Source organism: Natator depressus, chromosome 1 (assembly GCF_965152275.1).
Source record: "Natator depressus isolate rNatDep1 chromosome 1, rNatDep2.hap1, whole genome shotgun sequence".
Lineage (NCBI taxonomy): Eukaryota > Metazoa > Chordata > Testudines > Cheloniidae > Natator > Natator depressus.
The window spans coordinates 106,128,291-106,148,700 of record NC_134234.1 but is presented as its reverse complement, the minus strand read 5'-3'; the positions used below and the strand labels follow the sequence as shown (position 1 = coordinate 106,148,700).

Below are 20,410 nucleotides of genomic sequence, written 5' to 3'. Positions count from 1 at the left end.
GAAGTCTGAGAGGATTTCCATGAGCTAGGAGACTGACATCTAACACCCCAGTAGCTAGGAGAAAGGCTGGCCACTGGACCGTGCTGCTGAATCACTAGATACCGCCTCAGACTATGGGTACCTATATCTATCTGGGATGCTTCTAGACTATTGCTAGATTTTAATGTGTGCTTTAAACTCAATGAAAAAGGATTTTTGGGTGGAAGCACTCTTGGTGTACGAATCATTTATCAGATGGAGGTGCTGTGTCCCCCACTGATTTATTTCTTGACACCATCTGGAAAACAGGGACTAGTTACCATAGCTTTGGGTTCAGATAACCTGGGTAACAACTGGGTTGAGATTTAATTTGCATAGTTAGTCATATTATAAATATATGCATATTAGGTACATTATAAAATTCTTTCAAATCCCATTTGTCTTCCAGGGAGACATACCAAAAATACAAAGGCATGAATAAATAAAATAATGTACTCACCTCAGAGTTATGTGAAACATCTTACTGATTCGATTTCATTGTCTCTCTCTGTCCTCCAGTCTCCTTTTTTTCTCATTTATCCCTATATCATTTCCCTTTTCTGTCATTTTAATCTCCCCTTTGTTTTCTCTTCTTGATCTCTTTTTTATTATTCTTGCTCTGTCTCTCTTCCTCCTTTTCTTCTTTCCTAATCTTCTTATCCATATCCCCACATCTCTTCCCGCCTCTCTTCTTTGCCTTCCTTCTCAGTCTTTTTGTCCTTGCTACAAGCCACCTTGTTTGAATCATCCATTGTTTGGTTCCCAGCTTATCCCCACAGTTATTTCCCCACTGCTTTTGCACTGCCCATCACTTTCCATCTGTTCTTTATCTCCAAGTTGTCCCCCTCATCTACTTTACAGACTGTCCATGCCGCTTTTTATGGAAACTTTTAGCCAGCCTGCTCTTCCCTCTCCACTGTGTCTCTTTCTCTTCATCTCCCAAGCCACAGATCAGGGTAGAAAATGGTAATAACAATTATATTAAAAATACAGACAAACAATTCACAATTGCATAGGGAAAAAAATCAGAAAGGCCAGCCCACCTTCATTTTAATGCAGGGTGCCTGGTAGTACTTGGCAAAACTTTCTGGATGAAACTTTTTTTGTTTTGTGTGTGCAGAAAAATGCAGATCTAGGTTGACTGAAACATTTTGTGAAGTCGTGTCGATTTTGGCTAATTGTTTTGAATGAAGTGAAAGACATTCGGAAATATTAAAATGAACCATTTTGACATCATCAGAACTAAGTGTTTTGGTTTTCTGAGCTAGATTCACAGGGGAACTTAGGTATCATTCACGGAGCAGGAGGCAGCAGTGGACTCCTTATATCCAAAAACCCAGCCAACATTTTATAGGGGGGACTCTCCAGTTGAAGCTCTCCCACTTTGAATGTTTGTTCTTTGATTCCCTGTGCTTAATAATGTTAACTTTTCAATAACTGTGCTTTGGGACCAGTTCCTGGAATGTCACTAAACTGAAAAGAATACATAAATCTCACCTTGGACACCCCGATCATGATGCTGCTCTGTGCAGGGCTGGTCCCTCAGAGTATGTTATTGCAGAGGCAGCAATATTTCCCATCTAAATAAGGCTGTAAGGTAACTGAGAAGAGGAAGCATCTTTTGGCTTTCTCCTCCATTTTGGAGCGCTTCTGTGCCCCTTGCCAAGGTGCCTAGAGTAAGATGGGAGCTCTATACTGTTGAGCCATGCACCACTGAAAGGCCCAAAATATCTACCAAGAATTCACTTGAAAAGGAGAATAGGTTAAGATAAAGAAATTTTGAGTTAAGTCTGAGAAAGAAAGAGATTCCAGTGCTCTGTCTCAGAACAGCAGTGACTGGAGATTGCATGTTGAAGCTGCCAAGAGGCAGAACAAATTAGGTTTTTTCCCAGAAGGAAATTAGGGGTTTACCTAGAAGGGAGAGGCAGATCTCCCTTCTGTGACTGACAGATCTGGTCCCGTCTTCTGACGAGCTTGAGCACAGGAAAACTTTTGTTGGAATGGCAGACGTGGACATAATGAAAAAAATCATTTCCTTCAAGAGTAGCTTTACTGTACAGCTTTAGTTTATATTTTGAATGCTTATCTTTGCAACAGAATGGGCTAGAAAGCTTTTCTATTAAATAAAAGATTAGACTAAATGGAATTTTGAATCCCCAGTTAGGGAAAAAATCCTCATCGTTGTGCATTAATACATATTTTTTTAAAAGATGTATCTGAGTAGATTCACCCACATGGAACACCTTCTCACCAGTCTGTTACTGGCCTCTCCTTTGGACCACTGATCCTCAGATCTATGACACCCAATCCAGCCCACCATATTGTTTAGGGATGCAAGAAGGATGAGATTAATGCTACAGCACCAGACCCAGTGCAAAGGCACGAGCCATTTGTTTTTATCTGGCATCCACTTGCTATGTATATATTCTACTGAACCTGGAAACTTATGACCATGCAGTCACAGAACTGTAAAAGGGCAGTAAAGGTAACTAGTGCTGTAAAGTAAAGTAACTAGTGATGGCTGAAAAAAGGTAAGTATGTTTTGTGAGGTTTTTTTAAAGAAAGATTTTTCATTTCTTTTGAAGAAAATTCATTTTTGATAAAACATTTTGAAACAAAATTTCACTTTGAAATTCATTTTCTTTTGGTGAAATTCATTTTCTTTCCACTCTCCTATTTTTAAATTTTCTCCCTATTTTCCAGTAAGAGAGAGAGAGAGAGAGAGAGAGAGAGAGAGAGAGAAAGTGGGATTTTTTTCTGACAATTCTTAAATGTGAAATGGCCTGTCAAAATTTTTCATTTTAAATTTTTGACCAAATCCAAAATATATGGATAAAAACGAAATTGTTGTCAAAACCCGATTGTTCAATAAAAACAGTTTTTGTCAAAAATTGTCAACCAGCACTAGGGATAATCATCTGAGTAACTGATTTTAATTCTATGGGATATTTGGTGCTAATTCTGAATTATATGAAAACTTCATTATTATTTAAAATTAAAAGCCACTGGTGCTTTACATGTTATGCTCCTGTAAAAGGATTTGAAATTTGCTCTTTAATGTGTGTATATGTGTGTTTTTGTTACACTGAGTGTAGAATGTACCATGAGCCACATTACTATAACTTCATCTGTGATATATCAGAGTCATGAGATTGTGTGACATAAGTGAAATTAACTCTTCTCACCTCTAGAAGCAATTCTCAGTACGAGATTAAAAAAAGCGTAAGTATAAAAAGACCCCGCAGGCTAATGAATCAGTTTCCTTTAGCTGAAGTGACAGAGCATCTGCCAAGGAATCCAAAGACTCTGTTTCAGTCCCATATATGCCTCTTCCTATATAGCAATTAGGATCTTTACAGATCTGTGCAACAATCTTTGTCTGATTACATATCTGTAAAAGAATTGCTGTTAAGTGATAAAGTGAGGCTAATGAAGTGAAGCCTGGTAAAATGACTTACCCTAGGCTCTCATATTGCTAATGTCACCACCAGTGTGCTAAGAAATGCCAATTGTAATTAAAACAAATCATTGTCAAATACATTTCATAGCATACTCATAATGAGGAATGCTTTTCACAATGTGAATTTTCTCATCTCTCTGCTGAGAAAAATGAACACAGATTTCTTTCAGGAGTTCTTTTCTTGGTAGCAAAACTGTAGCGACATTTTGGGATGCATGTATTCATTAGAGCAGATTCTATTGGAAAAGCATAAAATGCAAGCCCACTTTCTGTGGTAGAGGTAAGATATCTTCATCTTACTGAAGTTGTATTTAAGATTGCACTTGTAGGTATGAGTTTTGAGAACATGAAATGGAATTTATTTTGGAGACAAGACTTCGGTGAGTGTGTTCAAGTTTATGATATTTGGGTGGCAAGGCATTTGTGTTTGGTGTGGATGTAAACATTGCGTTAACTGGTGAGTTCCTTGATTTTTAGTGTTTTTGTTTATACGAAGTGCACTTCAGCAACATTACCTTACATTCCTTAACCACTTTACATGAAGTAGCATAAATTAAACAATAATTTCAAAGTGACCACGGTGCAACATTTACTCTCCTTTTGTAACAACTGATATTTACAGTGATTTCTGTACTGTTACATGAACAAATAACAAAGCTTTTACAAAGAGATGGCCTAGTGTGCAGGGGTCGACGCTGCTCTAAAAATGATATCTGTGTTCATTACAAGTATATACCCTTGTGAATTTATCTTACATAAATCTTCAGGAATGCCAACTAAGGAATGGGAAAGAGAGAAGTAAAATCTGGAGTAACCACTCAAGAATTTACTTCCTGTTGACAAATCAGCATATATGGTTTCTGGAGATATTCTGCTGTAAGAAGAAAGTTTTCTTCTGATTTTTTTAAAAAGATGAGAATCTTGATTTCGGTTATCTCTTTTCTTCTTTTTTGGAGTTGGTTATACCTGTAAGGCACAGACTTCTGCTGTAGGCAATGTGGAGGCATACTGCAATCTTTGGCCCAGATCCGCAAAGGTATTTCTGTGCCTAAATCCCACTGGAATTAAGGGGAGTTAGGTGCCTAAATACCTTTGAGGATCTGTGGCTTTGTTCCTCAAGCAACTACAATACATTGTGAAGCTCTGGAGATTGTGGCTACTGCACAACCTTATTATAGGGTGCAAGGTATGTGGCCACCTGTACCAGAGCAACTCTGGTGGTTGCTCAGGGCGGGGGAGGATAGGGCCTAAGCAACACTTTTGGAGAGGCTAATGTTTTTTTGAGTGCCAGCATGCCATAATTTTTGCGCTCTGAGACTAAATACTGCGATTGCCAGAGCCTTTGCACAGGGAATGGAAAAGAATGAAGATCTTTAGACCACCCAGATTGCATACCTATGCAGGGCCTAGCAAAACCTGTTCTTTTTCAAGACTGACTGTGATATTAAGCGTGAAATCCTGGCCCCCAGGGGCAGCAGGTAAAATAAGCCAGGAGAGGCCTGCCCTCCCCTGGCGCTGCCACCGGACCCCTGGTTGCGGGATTTGGGGGGGGCCAGTTTCTGCTTTACTATGCCCCATGCAGGTTCCAGGGCGGCTGAGGAGGCAGTATGTGCTATTCAACTTCCTGGGTTCATCAGTAGTCTCTCTAGACTACAGGGAGGTTACTGATGGACCCAGGAAACTGAGTAGCACATACAGCCTCCTCAGTGGCCCTGGAACCTGCATAGGGCATATCAAAAACTTCTTCGGACCACAGTGAGATGGGCAACCGCATGTGAGGAGGGACAGGGCTTTTCCCAGGGCTGTTGCAGCAGCCAAACCCTTTAGGAAGGAGAAGAGAGCAAGGGATGTTGTTGCCCGGTGGAGCCCGTGGTGTGGTGTAAGCCAGACATAGCAGTGTCATGCCTTGTCCTGCCCCGCCCCATTCCTTGCCACTATAGTGATGAGTATCCCCACCTGTCACGCGGGAGACAGGACTTCGATTCCCCGATGGGGAAGGCAATGCCTTCTGAATGGGGAGAAAGAAATGCTTTGCCCGGCCAGCACATTCCTCACCTCCTCCTTCTATGGCGACTTCTGTTCACACCCCACAGTGCTGATTTTCCCCCCCCAGAGGGACAAATAGCCAGCAAGGCCACCCCTGCCTGCATGCCCTAGCGAAAGCCTCTACATCGCCTTCTGCCACTGGGCCCAGCTTCAAGGCCTGCACGTCGGGGCACGTTTCAGCGTCACAAAGGGAAATACTCTGGCCAAGGGCATGAGGACAATCGCTCAGCCAAATGGGATGGCAGCTGGTCAAGGGGCGAGGAAGAGAGAAAAGCAGACAGGCAGCAGGCTGGCCTCCTGTCTTTTTTCCTTTTGTTATGATTTTAACTGTGACAGTAAGGGGGAGACTTGAGAAATACCTGTGGCCGATGGTGAGGTAGGTGGCTACCCTGAGAGCACAGAACTGAGCATTTCCCGCTCTGTTGCTATGTTATCCGGCAGCTGGCTGTGATCATATAGTGTAGGGATTGGCAACCTTTGGCCTGCGGCCCGCCAGGGTAAGCCTCCTGGCGAGCTGGGCCTGTTTGTTTACCTGTTGCGTCCGCGGGTTCGGCTGATCACAGCTCCCAATGGCTGCGGTTCACCGTTCCGGGCCAATGAGGGCTGCGGGAAGGGCGGCCAGCACACCCCTCGGCCCGCACCACTTCCTGCAGCCCCCATTGGCCTGGAACGGTGAACTGCGTCCAGTGGGAGCTGTGATCAGCCAAACCTGCAGATGCGACAGGAAAACAAACCAGCCTGGCCCGCCAGGGGGCTTACCCTGGCGGCAGTGGGCCAAATGGCCGCGGCTCATTGGCTGGGTCGGTGGCGGGGGGGAGGGGGAAGGTTCGGGGCTTCGGCTGGCCCAAAACTCTTCTGACCAAGGGCGGGGGGGCATTTGGGCCTCTGGCCAGCGCGGGGGTCCTTCGGGCAAGTGGGGATTCGTGGCTTCAGCTGCAGGGGAGGGGCAGGTGGTCTCAGGGCTCCGGATTGCGGGGTGGGCGGGGGAAGAGGCAGAACTGGGGGCTAGCCTCTCCTAGGGGGGCTCCACCTGCCAGCCATGCTGGGCCCATTGAACTCATGGACAAAATTCCCATTGACTGTAGAGCCAGGATTTCACATAGTTGTTTTGGATTGCCAAAAATAAAAAACAAACTAACAATAAAAATCTTATACATTTAGAGAAAGCATATCCCTTACCTTCTAGTACAACATTTTGAAAATTGCATCGTCTAATCAGATCTTACTAATTAGGAAATGCCTCTCTGCTCTAACATATATTCCCCTTGGACTTCATTTGGCAGTTACAGCAAGATTTTTACAGTCTCAGATAAAACATGGCTCACAATTCTATTTTTTTTTTAAAAGACAGGATGAAACATATGAGGATTACAAATGGAAATACTAATTCTATCTGTTAAGTAAGGTAAAAATAATGGCTTGAAGGCCTAATGCCTAAATAGAATTGAATAACTGGAATGCAAAGTGTTTCAGGTTTTGTATAAAATACTGATGAAAATAATGAAGAAAATACATTACTCCAAGTTCACCATTCTTCCCCCACATTTGTTTTACTTAATGTACTTTAAAGTTAATTTTATGTTGGTAATACTTTATATTAAATTCCATTAATTAAACACAAATATTAAAGTAACTAAGGTGCAATATTTATACTCCTTTTGTACCTAATGATATTTTCAGTGACTTCAATACTTTTGCATGAAGAGACTATATAATTATTCATTTTGTCTTATGAAGCTGATTATTATTCAGGCCTTTCTGGTGCGACAGTGAATATCTTGGGAGAGATCAGTGTCCTCTTTCCCCCAGGTTGCTGAGTCAGATTGTCTTCCTGAAAATTATGCCCTCACAAACCAGCAATTTAAAGTGATATAAACTTTGAATTGTGGCATTAGAAACCTCCAGGAAGATCCTCTCTGCAATGAAAAAACTTGAAAAGTATACTCATAATTGTATTTGGCTTAATATAAAGAGAATAATTTAAGGGAAACCTGTATTTTTCAAAGCCAACACAAACATGTGAATAGGGAATGCTTTCAGTATGCAGTCTCTGTGAGCATTCTTATTCATTTCAGCAGTGTATATTAGACCATCTGTAAAATATTTACCTGACTAGTGTGGCTCTCCCTGTGCCTTTGATTTGATGAGCTCGCTGTAGTGTTGGCTGACAGTCTTGAATATTCATTTTCCTCCAGTAAACCTAAAGCAGAATAATACTAACTTATAGCCTGACATTCATATAGTGCCAGACTTTCAGCCAGAGATTGAAAACACTTGACATTTTTTACTAAATGAGTATAAAAGACACAAATATGATGACATATTACTATACCCAGGCTTTCTGAAATTTTCCAAGAGATAAATTGTTGTTATAACTTATCAGCTACAAACAATACTGTTGGTGTATGTGCTACTTTACAGAGAGAACAATGATGCTGGAAAAGCTTACAATATAGATTATGCTGCTTTTACACCAGCCAGGGATTCTCCCTATGTCAGAGGAATCCCTGGTTCCCTTTTAGAACAATTTCCCATCCCCTTTGTGCCACTGGAACAGTGCAAAGGGGACAGAGCAGAGGGCCGAGACCTGGCTCTAAATGAATTTTCCAAGATCATGTAGGAAGTCAGTGGAAGAGCTGGGCTTAGCACCTTGATCTCCTGAGCCCCAGTCCAGTGTCTTCACCATAAGAACATCCTTTCCTCCAGAATCAAGCTCTAAATGATGTTTGTACACTGCACTCTTTGCAAATTTTTGTGTATTGTATATAAAATGCATGGTATCTTTAGAGAAATAATCAGAGGTCCAAAATGTAATAAAGCATAAACTAAAATGAGAATACATGTAATACATTGAATGTTTTGCTTGTGTAAATGGCCCGGGAACCATTCTGTCTTGCAAACTTCCACTTGCCCAATCACCAGAGGTGATTTTTTAAACAGATAAAAAACAACTGTTTTGTATGTGGATATTAATTTTTGTGAAACAGAGGTAATTGATAAATTATCAGAATTTTTTAAAAAAAATTAGCTAATATTCTACAATCTATATTGATCTTACACCAGTTCTATACTGATGGCTCTTCAGTGATTTAAGGGGAGTTATTCCTGATTTATCTCAGCACATATGATTAAAGAATCATCCACATTCTTTTAATAATGTATAATGCTATTTCGAGTGGGCACTGTAAGAACTAATGTGAAATACTGGTGTGATTCAAGAACATCATCAAAATGAACTAAAAATATTTTCTTAGCCACTAATGGTTTTTTGAAAAGAATATTGTAGTATATCTTACACATTAGGACACTGTTAAAGGATAGCCTTGATCTAAGTCCCAGGCATCAGTGATTCATCTGTTTATTTCTGTGTAAGGTACTTAGATAAGATGTCTTATCAAATAAGCACAGTTTCCATGTACACTGAAGTTCAAAGAAGTACGTCAGCATGGACATGGAAAGCAGAGAGCTGGTGGAGTTTGGAAAGATTAATGGAGTTGTAGATTACATTCTGAAAGGTTTCCTTTACATACACTTGGGTAAATATTAGGACACCACAGCTGTGCACTGAATAAGACCTTTGCTTAATTCAGCACAAAGTTGGAAACATCAGTTTAGCAGGGACACAACCATTAGAACAAAAGTTGCTTAAACCAGAGGCTCAGGTCTGAGCACAAATCATGGTCTCTGGGTTGGATTTTATTGAGAAGCTTCTGGGTTAACCCAAATTAACACCAGCTTTACAAAAGCATCCGTATTTGTCTCCTTCCAAACACTTTGACAGGCACTAAATTCAAAAATATGAAACCCAGAAGTCTATCCATACAGGTTGGCTCCTATATTTCCTGAGACTTCCTTGCTCTAGTTTTCTGGTTAGTACAGCTCTCTTTTCTCTCTCAACACAGCTTTCTTCTATGCCAGTGTTTCTCAACCAGGAGAAAGTGGGGGTCACATCAAACTTTCTAGGGCAGTGCAGCGAGCCTTCTCACTCACTCACGAGGTCACAATGCCACTGATTCAAATTTGGCTCAGTCACCTCTCTTTCATGTTGGAGGGGTGCCTGGGCTAAATTCCAGCAAGTAGTGTTGCGAGCTGGTATGCACAGTTGCAATGCTCATTAGCACTCTTCAATGATGAAATTGAGAAATACTGCCCCGAAAACGTTATAGATATTAGAGTATGTGCTTTTAAAAGTATGTGCTTTTCCGAGCCTGTTCACAGTTAGACAGCAGGATCAAAGGTATGATTTATTTAAAGTAGAATCCCCTTTATTGGAATCAATATATTAATGGCCCCTGTTCATCTAGATTACATTGGGAAGTCCCATTTTGGGTAGGACGTTTCAAGGAAAAAAAAAGGTTAGGAGAGAGTGTGACTCAAAAAAAGGTAGAGACCCCTTGTCATATGGCATTGATTCTAAGGCCTTGTCTCCACAGGAAAGGGTTTTTTCTTACAGCAGTACTGGTAAACCCTCCTAGCAGAGATGCAGCTTATAGCAGCAAAATAGCTTTTACCAGTTCCCTGAACAAAATAAACTATTCTGGCAAAAAGACATCTTTGCTGATATAAATGAGTTTACAGTAGGGCTTTTGCTAGCATAGTTATGTCGGTTAGAAATGTGTTTTTTTTTTCACACTCCTAATCTCACAGCTATGTTGGCAAATCCTTTAAGAGTAGATCAGGCCTAAATAAGCAACCTCTGGAGCTGCCACTGAATCCTGGTTGGAAATTAATACTTGACATGCCTAGCTATTGTTTAGCTTAGGTTATGTCTTCACTGCAGAGTTAACTCGACTTATCTACACTTGAGTTAATTTCTCTCAAGCTAGCCTACCTCAAGAGTGGCCACACTGCAAAATAACACTTCAACCTGTGATAGCAGCACAGAGTGGTTGTGTCAGCAGCTTATGAACTGTGCTAATTTGAATGCTAGCCTACACTGCCTGATGAGCCAGCCAACTTCAATTAACAACACCTCTGCACTCGAGTTAATGTGTTTTGTGTGTGGCTGGGACTTGAATTAGAGGTGACCCTTGTGTTATAACTCGAGTTAGCTCTCCAGCGAAGACAAGCCATCAGAGGGGCCTCTTCCTAGGGTGGGGCTGACTGCAACATAGTTTGGGGATTTGTCTCCCGAGTTCACAAAAAGACCTGAATGTCTCACCCAGTATAGTCAGTTTATTTCATAGTGGTTATAATTAATCATTTTTCTTAATTTGTTATTCCCAGCTCTCTTCTACCACATTTTAATTAATATTTGGAAGGGATGAACAGTAAATTTCCATACACTGAAGTCTATCAAGATCCTGGATATATTAGCCCACTCTTCAGTACTTGAGCACTTTCTTCCATGAACTCTGTTTTTTTATTATTAGGACCTGGCACCTTTCAGCTGTAGGCCATGAAGTGCAAGATGGAATTTCTGCTTATTGTCTGTGTGTTGAGAAACCCTTATGTGGTTCTTCCTGTTAAACTAAGAACGTAGGTCTGGAGGGTTAGTGCTTTAGGAAATGTCACAGTTCTGTTGTGGTACTCTGCTGTTCCATGCTGTTACTGCAAACACTGAAGGAAGACAAACTAAGGAGGAAGAGGATTACAATATATAAAACTGAAAAACTTCCATTAAAATTCCATACTAATTCAACTTAGCTTCTGAATGTGATACAGCAGTCGTCTGTTAGGAGGTTGTGCCAGTTAACTTTTTAGATGCTTAGTAATGGTTTTCTAAGGAATTCATCAGATTCCTTCATAAGTAAGATTAAAGTCTTGCAAAACGATTGTTCTTTTGAGTATAATAACTTTAAATTTCTTTTATTACACTACATGCTTCAGAGGAGTGGTACGGTCACTTCACTCTTCATGACAGCAAAGGACAAGATTTTATTTAAGAAATTGCTTCAGTATTTGATTAAATGAGTAATGTATTCATCTGGATTTCTACTTCTAACTATGGAAATCAGAGTGCTGGTACATCTCAGTACTTGGTAGTTTTTATTTATAGTCTAAATATCATATATTTAATAGTGCATTTTACGCCTCATATTCCACAAAGGTAGCAGAGTTTGGTGAGCAGTAAAAGAAAAGAGTAAGTCCATATTTTAAAATGGGATAATTCTTATGGGCATATTCTCAAATGTCATCATTCTCCAAAGATACCCAAGAAAAGACAGACTTTAAAACACTGAAGAAGCTAAGCTGTCATAACTGAAGGACTTTTCTACATTTTTTTTTAAATAGATCATTTTTGGAATCATGGATTCCTTTAATCCTTCTTCCAAAGTGTTCCAGAGGTTTTTCAATTTGTTAACTGATGTAACCATCATTATGAGGGCTGGCTGGAAAACAAGAATTCTGTTTTGTAAAAAAAATAAAATAAGGTTTTGGAATTTGGTTTCATTCCAGTTTATGGAAAGAAACTGAAACCTTTCAATTTTTTTCATAAAAAAATCAGACAGAGAGACCCACCCATCCCACCATGTAATAGCCAATAACTTGGGCACTCATCACTGATTCAGAGCAGAGATTTAAATATGCATCTCCCACCTCCCAGGTAAGTTTCATAAGCAACAGGCTATTCTCTAGTGGGAATGGGTCTCTCTCTCATTCTCTTCTGCTGGAGCTGTTCCACCTTGTATATATAATCAAGTATTAGTTGGACCAGAATGCTAGAGATTGACTCTGTGAATTAGGGGTTAGAGTACTCACATAGGATGTGGGAGACCCATGCTCTTGTTCCTGCTCTAGAGCTTGGAGCTTCCACATCTCTCCTGATTAACTTTCTGTCAAAATTGATCTGTTTCTGCAAAAAAATTCAGTTTCAGCAAATCAGCATTTTTGAATGAACAAAACGGTTGGAAAATTCCCAATCCGCTCTAATCATTACACTTTTCTGGTCACACTATATATTAAGGTTCTATTTATTAATAATTTTAAAAGGGTTGATAAATTATTAATAGACGTTATAAGCATGTTATTAATGTGAGTAGTGTATGGGTTATTGATGGTTATAGCTCATCAATAGACATTATAAATGGTTACAGGCAAACTATAACAACTGATTAATCATTTACTAGAGAAATTCTTAATAATTTGTTAACCCTTTATAAACTATTCAGACATGTACATTTAATATATAAGATGTGACTTCATTTCTTAACTGTCAATAGTAAGCAAAATTAAAAGCCCATTTAAAAGATCTGGGGATTTAGGGCTCAATCCTGCAAAGTGCTGACCTCTACAATCCCTTCAGGCCATTAGAAAATACTACTAAAACCCTAGATAGATAAGAATCTAAAGCCCAGTCCACACATAGATTTTGTAGCAGTATAACTATTTTGGCTCAGGGTGTGATTTTTCCCCTGAAATATTTATACTGATACAACTTCCAGTGTGGATAGTTATACTGGCATAGAGGTGCCCTACAGTGGTATAGTATGTTCTCCTTTCCATATGGGAATGGGCTATACTGGTATAAGCACCTTTATCATGATATAACTGTGTCCACACTAAGGGGGTTGTACTGATTTAACTATCAGGTACAACTTTTGTGCGTAGACAAGTCCTGAATAGATTAAAATGAATGGGTTTTGGGCAATTAGTGCCTTGCAGGACCTGGCTGTCACTGCCTAGGTGCTTGTAAATTTGTATTGTTTCTTCAGTGCCACTTACAACCACACGTTACTCATCTTTAATTAGCAGGAAAACCTGTACCAAGAGAAGAGTATGTTTTCCATTTTCAATCCACTTTACATTGATTAGAAGAGCAGAAATCTCAATTCTCAGTTGCCCACGCCACTCATATGAGCTAGTGAGCTAACTACAAATTCCTCAACAAAGGCAATTCTGTGTCATTCACACTCAGTTATTATTGAAGACAGGCTTACCAACTCATAAATACAAAGTTAAGCCAGTTTTTGATTGATATTTTGCAACTCAAAACATTCTAGAGTTTGACTATATCTTAAAAAGCTCATTCAGAAAACCACTTCAGCAATTTTATGTTAGAATGTTTTTCAGATTAAAAACTGCTTACCATTTGAGACTGAATTTCCATTTTCAGCAGTTACGGAACTGGACAGTGGATTAGACGATTGAGTTCCATGGTTGTTTGCATTTTTATCTTGGGTTTCTGATCCAATTTCTGATGTGTTGGGATCTTCCCTGCTTGTCAAGTTCATATTAGTTTCAACACCTGATATAAATAAACAGCCGGTCAGCTTTTCACTGAATAGTGTATTTCTCTCTCTTACACACGCACACACACCCACACAAACACACACACACACTAACCTGGTATCTACTAATCAAATTGCATTTTAAAATGAATGTTAAGTAAACCCTAAATCCACTAGAAAACTGATGAAATAACAGAAAGGGGTTTCTATTAGTGATTTTTCAGGCAAAGACAATAATCAAATACAATCTAAAGTTTATAATAGCGAAGAATTAACTGGGTTTCATTTGTGCTGTTTCTTTTCATGAAAATATCAGTTTACAAAATCAAACACAAGCTTTCCTCCTTCTACAATGCATGATAATCTCTTGCTCTGAAAGTTCGTGGCAAACATACTGCCTATATTTTAGATTCGACTCTATTCTATATAGGTTCTTATACTGTCCTTACTACTGCAGTATCTCAGTATATTGCACTAGTGCATTAAGCGAGGTGACTAACAACTATCACATGTGGTTTCGTCTTTCTCTCACCTTCTCCCAGGGGGAGAATTTCAGTGACCTTTTACACAAAGCCAAACAAATGGCAAATACCCGTTTTCTGCCATGACAGTTCTTTAAGAATTCTTCCTCCTAAGATAACCAAGAAAAATGCACAAAAGTCCAGCATCTTAAAAAAGTAGACACAAAACTGTCACAGACATAGTTCTGAGTCTGTCCCTCTAATATCATTCTAATGTCTCACATCCTGGATATAAGGCTCTACTGCCTAGCACCTTTTGTAGCCATTGACAACTGTGCAAAGGAGGTACAAGTACTACCAGATCAGAATGGTAGCCTTGCTGTCCTAATGTGGATGATGGCAGCTGGTGCAAGGCAGTGGAGAATCAGGTGTCTCATCTTTATCATTCTGCTTTTTCCACTACGGTCTGCAGAAACAGACATAGGTACTGCCTTGAAATAATGTCAATGCACTGGACGGGAACTTAAGATAATTGGGTTCAACTGCTGCCACAAACATTTTACGTGCTTATAAGCAAGTCATTTAATCCATCTGTGCTTCAGTTCCCTCTGTAAAGTGAGGATAAGAATAGTTACATTTCTTTGTCTCACTGTCTTGTATATTTAGACTGTAAGCTCTTCAGGGCAGGGACTATGTCCTACTATGGGCTTGTGCAGTGGCATTGTACTGATCTTGGATTTGGTCCTTTAGATGCTACCATAATAACAACCACCATCACCAGAGAGCAAAATAAGTGTACATAGTTAAAGTGTAACCTCATAAGCCTCCTTGTCCTCCTCCTCATCAAGTCAAATCCCAAAGCGACACAGCCTCTTTACAGCTTGAGCCCCACCCGGACTGATCTCCAGCTAGGTCCATAAGACAGCCTGGCTCTGACAGATAAACATAATTCTAAAGCCCTGGGGTAAGAATCCATGCCTTCCCACAGATACTTTCATTTCTCCCCAAAAGACAAATTATGTCTATAACCCATGTGCACATTGAACCCCTATGCAAAGGGAAGGAAAACTGAATTTAAGGTAACTCTCTGTTCATCAGATATGTCTCCGGCACCCTCCCATATTAGATGATTTAGGAAAAGAGCTAGAGTCTCAGCAGATTCTGACTTGCATACAGTAGAACATTAAAGAATGTGAAGTAAATACTTGACTTAGCCTTGGTAGTAGCAGGTTGGCTGTAAAGTACAGCTACATATTATAGCTTGTATAAAATTTGTCTGAAAAAGAAACTCCACAAATCTTTAGCTGTTAATAGTCAATACAGTTGCCTATAGATCAAGAATTGGCAACCTTTGGCACATGGCTCGCCAGGGTAAGCCCCATGGGGGGCCGGGCTGGTTTGTTTACCTGCCGCGTCCACAGGTTCAGCTAATCGCAGCTCCCACTGGCCGTGGTTCACTGCTCCAGGCCAATGGGGGCTGCGGGAAGCAGTGGCTAGCAGATCCCTCGGCCTGTGCCACTTCCTGCAGCCCCCATTGGCCTGGAGCGGCCAGTGGGAGCTGCGATCGGCCGAACCTGTGGACACAGTAAGTAAACAAACAAGTCCAGCCCACCAGGGGGCTTACCCTGATGGGCTGCGTGCCAAAGGTTGCCGATTCTGCTATAGATCATCATAAACCACCTACATAATTACTATGCCTCCTATTACATAAAAAGTAGAAAGAGGTTGAATGGGGTCCTTATTTTTCTTGATACCCAGAAGATTTAATGAGTGCCCCAACAGCTGCAATTCATATGAGAAATTCAAGTTGACAATGGATTTTTGTATACCTATTTTGCAAATTTTTTTTTCCAGAAGCACATATATGTCTCCTTTGACTAATGCAATGCCCTTGAAAAAGAGGAATTTTTTTTGTTTTATATTTTAAAGTTGAAATGCTGAAAAGCATTATGGACAAGTCCTATCCAGCTAAATGGATATTCTATTACCACCTTTAACTAGAAGAAAACGGTGGACAGATATGAAGTATATCTGGGACAGACCTCTTTAAACACAAATTAACTGTTCCATGTGCTCCATTCAAGGTAGCAAATGTATGCCTTTAACTGCTAACACGGCAAATATTGACAGGTTTCAGAGCAGCAGCCGTGTTGGTCTGTATCCGCAAAAAGAAAAGGATGCATCTGATGAAGTGGGCTGTAGCTCACGAAAGCTTATGCTCAAATAAATTTGTTAGTCTCTAAGGTGCCACAAGTTCTCCTTTTGTTTTTAGGGCAAATATTAAAAAGAAATTACAGAGATACAATTCTTAGGCCTTGTATACACTGGCAGTGGTGTGGACAGTATGCGTAGAAACACATTATAGTGAAATGCAGGCTGTGTCCATACTGTGATGTGCAGCTATACGTGGCAGTGAAAGGCACTGCCTACCCACAGTCAGAGCCTTTCCCCACTGCTGGAGCCTTTCTCTGTGATCGGGAAAGGCTCCAGCGCTGGGAAAGCAGCAGGATACTACATTGCTAAAAATAGCAGTGTAGACATGGGAGGCACTGCTTGGGCATGTAGAGAGCCACGTAGGGTTTATACCCTAACATTCTAACATGTCTTTACTCTGCTCACTAAGCAATGCCTCACCGTCTACCCTGTTATTTATACCCATGCTAGGTGTCTGTATTCTACACACTGCCGTAAGTGTAGACATAGCTAGTGGGAACCACATTGGTATCTGAAGTAGTTCTGTCTTCTCTACTGCAAGCCTAGGTGAGGGGAAGCAAACCTAGATTTTACCTCACAGAAGTCTGGGTTATATAACTGAACTTCTGTTTATTTTATACATGTATACATCTTCCCTGCTTCTCAAGTTCATATTAGTTCTCAGTAGTAGGGTCCAGTGATCCAATAGAAAAAACACCACCAAGTATATTGGCTGATTGCTAGTAATGGAAATAAAACCCTACAGTGAATAGCTATAGTGCATAAATATTGGACATATATTGTTGACTTATTTCCTGCTCTGTGGAATAAGGTGAGTTTTCTCAATAAGGTCATTCTATGGATAGCATAACAAATAGTGGGAAAGCGGGATACTGGGAGGACGCACAGGCAGGAACGTCTGTGAGGGGAGGGCTCCTGCCTCATACTGAGAATGAGGGGCGATCAGCAGGTTATCTCAAGTGCCTATATACAATTGCATAAAGCCTTGGAAACAAGCAGGGAGAACTGGAGGTCCCGGTGATGTCAAGGAATTATGACGTGACTGGAATAACAGAGACTTGGTGGGATAACTCACATGACTGGAGTACTGTCATGGATGGTTATAAACTGTTCAGGAAGGACAGGCAGGGCAGAAAAGGTGGGGGAGTAGCACTGTATGTAAGGGAGCAGTATAACTGCTCAGAGCTCCGGTATGAAACTGCAGAAAAACCTGAGTGTCTCTGGATTAAGTTTAGAAGCGTGAGCAACAAGGGTGATGTAGTGGTGGGAGTCTGCTATAGCCCACTGGACCAGGGGGATGAGGTGGATGAGGCTTTCTTCTGGCAACTCACAGAAGCTACTAGATCGCACGCCCTGGTTCTCATGGGTGACTTTAATCTTCCTGATATCTGCTGGGAGAGCACTACAGCGGTGCATAGACAATCCAGGAAGTTTTTGGAAAATGTAGGGGACAATTTCCTGGTGCAAGTGCTAGAGGAGCCAACTAGGGGGGAAGCTTTTCTTGACCTGCTGCTCACAAACAGGGAAGAATTAGTGGGGGAAGCAAAAGTGGATGAGAATCTGGGAGGCAGTGACCATGAGTTGGTTGAGTTCAGGATCCTGACACAGGGAAGAAAGGTAAGCAGCAGAATACGGACCCTGGACTTCAGGAAAGCAGACTTTGACTCCCTCAGGGAACTGATGGGCAGGATTCCCTGGGAGAATAACCTGAGGGGGAAAGGAGTCCAGGAGAGCTGGCTGTATTTCAAGGAATCCCTATTGAGGTTACAGGGACAAGCCATCCCGATGTGTTGAAAGAATAGTAAATATGGCAGGCGACCAGTTTGGCTTAACGGTGAAATCCTTGCGGATCTTAAACATAAAAAAGAAGCTTACAAGAAGTGGAAGGTTGGACAAATGACCAGGGAAGAGTATAAAAATATTGCTCGGGCATGTAGGAATGAAATCAGGAGGGCCAAATCACACCTGGAGCTGCAGCTAGCAAGAGATGTTAAAAGTAACAAGAAGGGTTTCTTCAGGTATGTTGGCAACAAGAAGAAAGCCAAGGAAAGTGTGGGCCCCTTACTGAATGAGGGAGGCAACCTAGTGACAGAGGATGTGGAAAAAGCTAATGTACTCAATGCTTTTTTTGCCTCTGTCTTCACGAACAAGGTCAGCTCCCAGACTGCTGTGCTGGGCATCACAGCATGGGGAGTAGGTGGCCAGCCCTCTGTGGAGAAAGAGGTGGTTAGGGACTATTTAGAAAAGCTGGATGTGCACAAGTCCATGAGGCTGGACGCGTTGCATCCAAGAGTGCTAAAGGAATTGGCGGCTGTGATTGCAGAGCCATTGGCCATTATCTTGGAAAACTCATGGCGAACGGGGGAAGTCCCGGATGACTGGAAAAAGGCTAATGTAGTGCCAATCTTTAAAAAAGGGAAGAAGGAGGATCCTGGGAACTACAGGCCAGTCAGTCTCACCTCAGTCCCCGGAAAAATCATGGAGCAGGTCCTCAAGGAATCAATCCTGAAGCACTTAGAGGAGAGGAAAGTGATCAGGAACAGTCAGCATGGATTCACCAAGGGAAGGTCATGCCTGACTAATCTAATCGCCTTCTATGATGAGATTACTGGTTCTGTGGATGAAGGGAAACCAGTGGATGTATTGTTTCTTGACTTTAGCAAAGCTTTTGACACGGTCTCCCACAGTATTCTTGTCAGCAAATTAAAGAAGTATGGGCTGGATGAATGCACTATAAGGTGGGTAGAACATTGGCTAGATTGTCGGGCTCAACAGGTAGTGATCAATGGCTCCATGTCTAGTTGACAGCCGGTATCAAGTGGAGTGCCCCAAGGGTCGGTCCTGGGGCCGGTTTTGTTCAATATCTTCATAAATGATCTGGAGGATGGTGTGGATTGCACTCTCAGCAAATTTGCGGATGATACTAAATTAGGAGGAGTGGTAGATACGCTGGAGGGTAGGGATAGGATACAGAGGGACCTAGACAAATTGGAGGATTGGGCCAAAAGAAATCTGATGAGGTTCAACAAGGATAAGTGCAGGGTCCTGCACTTAGGAAGGAAGAACCCAATGCACCGCTACAGACTAGGGACTGAATGGCTTGGCAGCAGTTCTGCGGAAAAGGACCTGGGGTGACAGTGGACGAGAAGCTGGATATGAGTCAACAGTGTGCCGTTGTTGCCAAGAAGGCCAATGGCATTTTGGGATGTATAAGTAGGGGCATAGCCAGCAGATCGAGGGTCGTGATCGTTCCCCTCTATTCGACATTGGTGAGGCCTCATCTGGAGTACTGTGTCCAGTTTTGGGCCCCGCACTACAAGAAGGATGTGGATAAATTGGAGAGAGTCCAGTGAAGGGCAACAAAAATGATTAGGGGTCTGGAACACATGACTTATGAGGAGAGGCTGAGGGAACTGGGATTGTTTAGTCTGCGGAAGAGAAGAATGAGGGGGGATTTGATAGCTGCTTTCAACTACCTGAGAGGTGGTTCCAAAAAGGATGGTTCTAGACTATTCTCAGTGGTAGAAGAGGACAGGACAAGGAGTAATGGTCTCAAGTTGCAGTGGGGGAGGTTTAGGTTGGATATTAGGAAAAACTTTTTCACTAGGAGGGTGGTGAAACACTGGAATGCGTTACCTAGGGAGGTGGTAGAATCTCCTTCCTTAGAAGTTTTTAAGGTCAGGCTTGACAAAGCCCTGTCTGGGATGATTTAGTTGGGGATTAGTCCTGCTTTGAGCAGGGGGTTGGACTAGATGACCTCCTGAGGTCCCTTCCAACCCTGATATTCTATATTCTAAATAGGTGTCTTTTTTTTTTCAAAATACATTTATTACATAAGCTGTTGCACTGTGTAGTGGCATCTTGAGATGGGTATACTGCACATCATGCACAATTAAATATTAGGCTGAAACTCACTTTAATTTCACAACATCTTGATACACTCCTACAGTAATTTGGAAACTACTTTCTCTATATATATATTACTATCAACTTTCCTCTGTCAGGTATCCCTGACACAACCATACTTGTGCACCGTTCCT

General features: G+C 41.3%; 1 protein-coding gene across 4 annotated transcripts in view; it reads right to left on the bottom strand.

Annotated features, from left to right (window-relative positions):
- The window catches only part of MYO16 (myosin XVI), a 576,974-nt gene that overhangs the window by 19,142 nt on the left and 537,422 nt on the right, over window positions 1–20,410 (bottom strand). For 3 of the 4 annotated variants that reach the window (XM_074963511.1, XM_074963520.1, XM_074963505.1), the window contains exons 33-34: window positions 13,554–13,712; window positions 7,633–7,724 (exon numbers count right to left, since the gene is read on the bottom strand). In XM_074963511.1, coding sequence (XP_074819612.1) covers window positions 7,633–7,724; window positions 13,554–13,712 — 251 coding nt within the window. The remainder of the gene's footprint in view (window positions 1–7,632; window positions 7,725–13,553; window positions 13,713–20,410) is intronic. The other variant, XM_074963529.1, reaches the window with a different exon arrangement.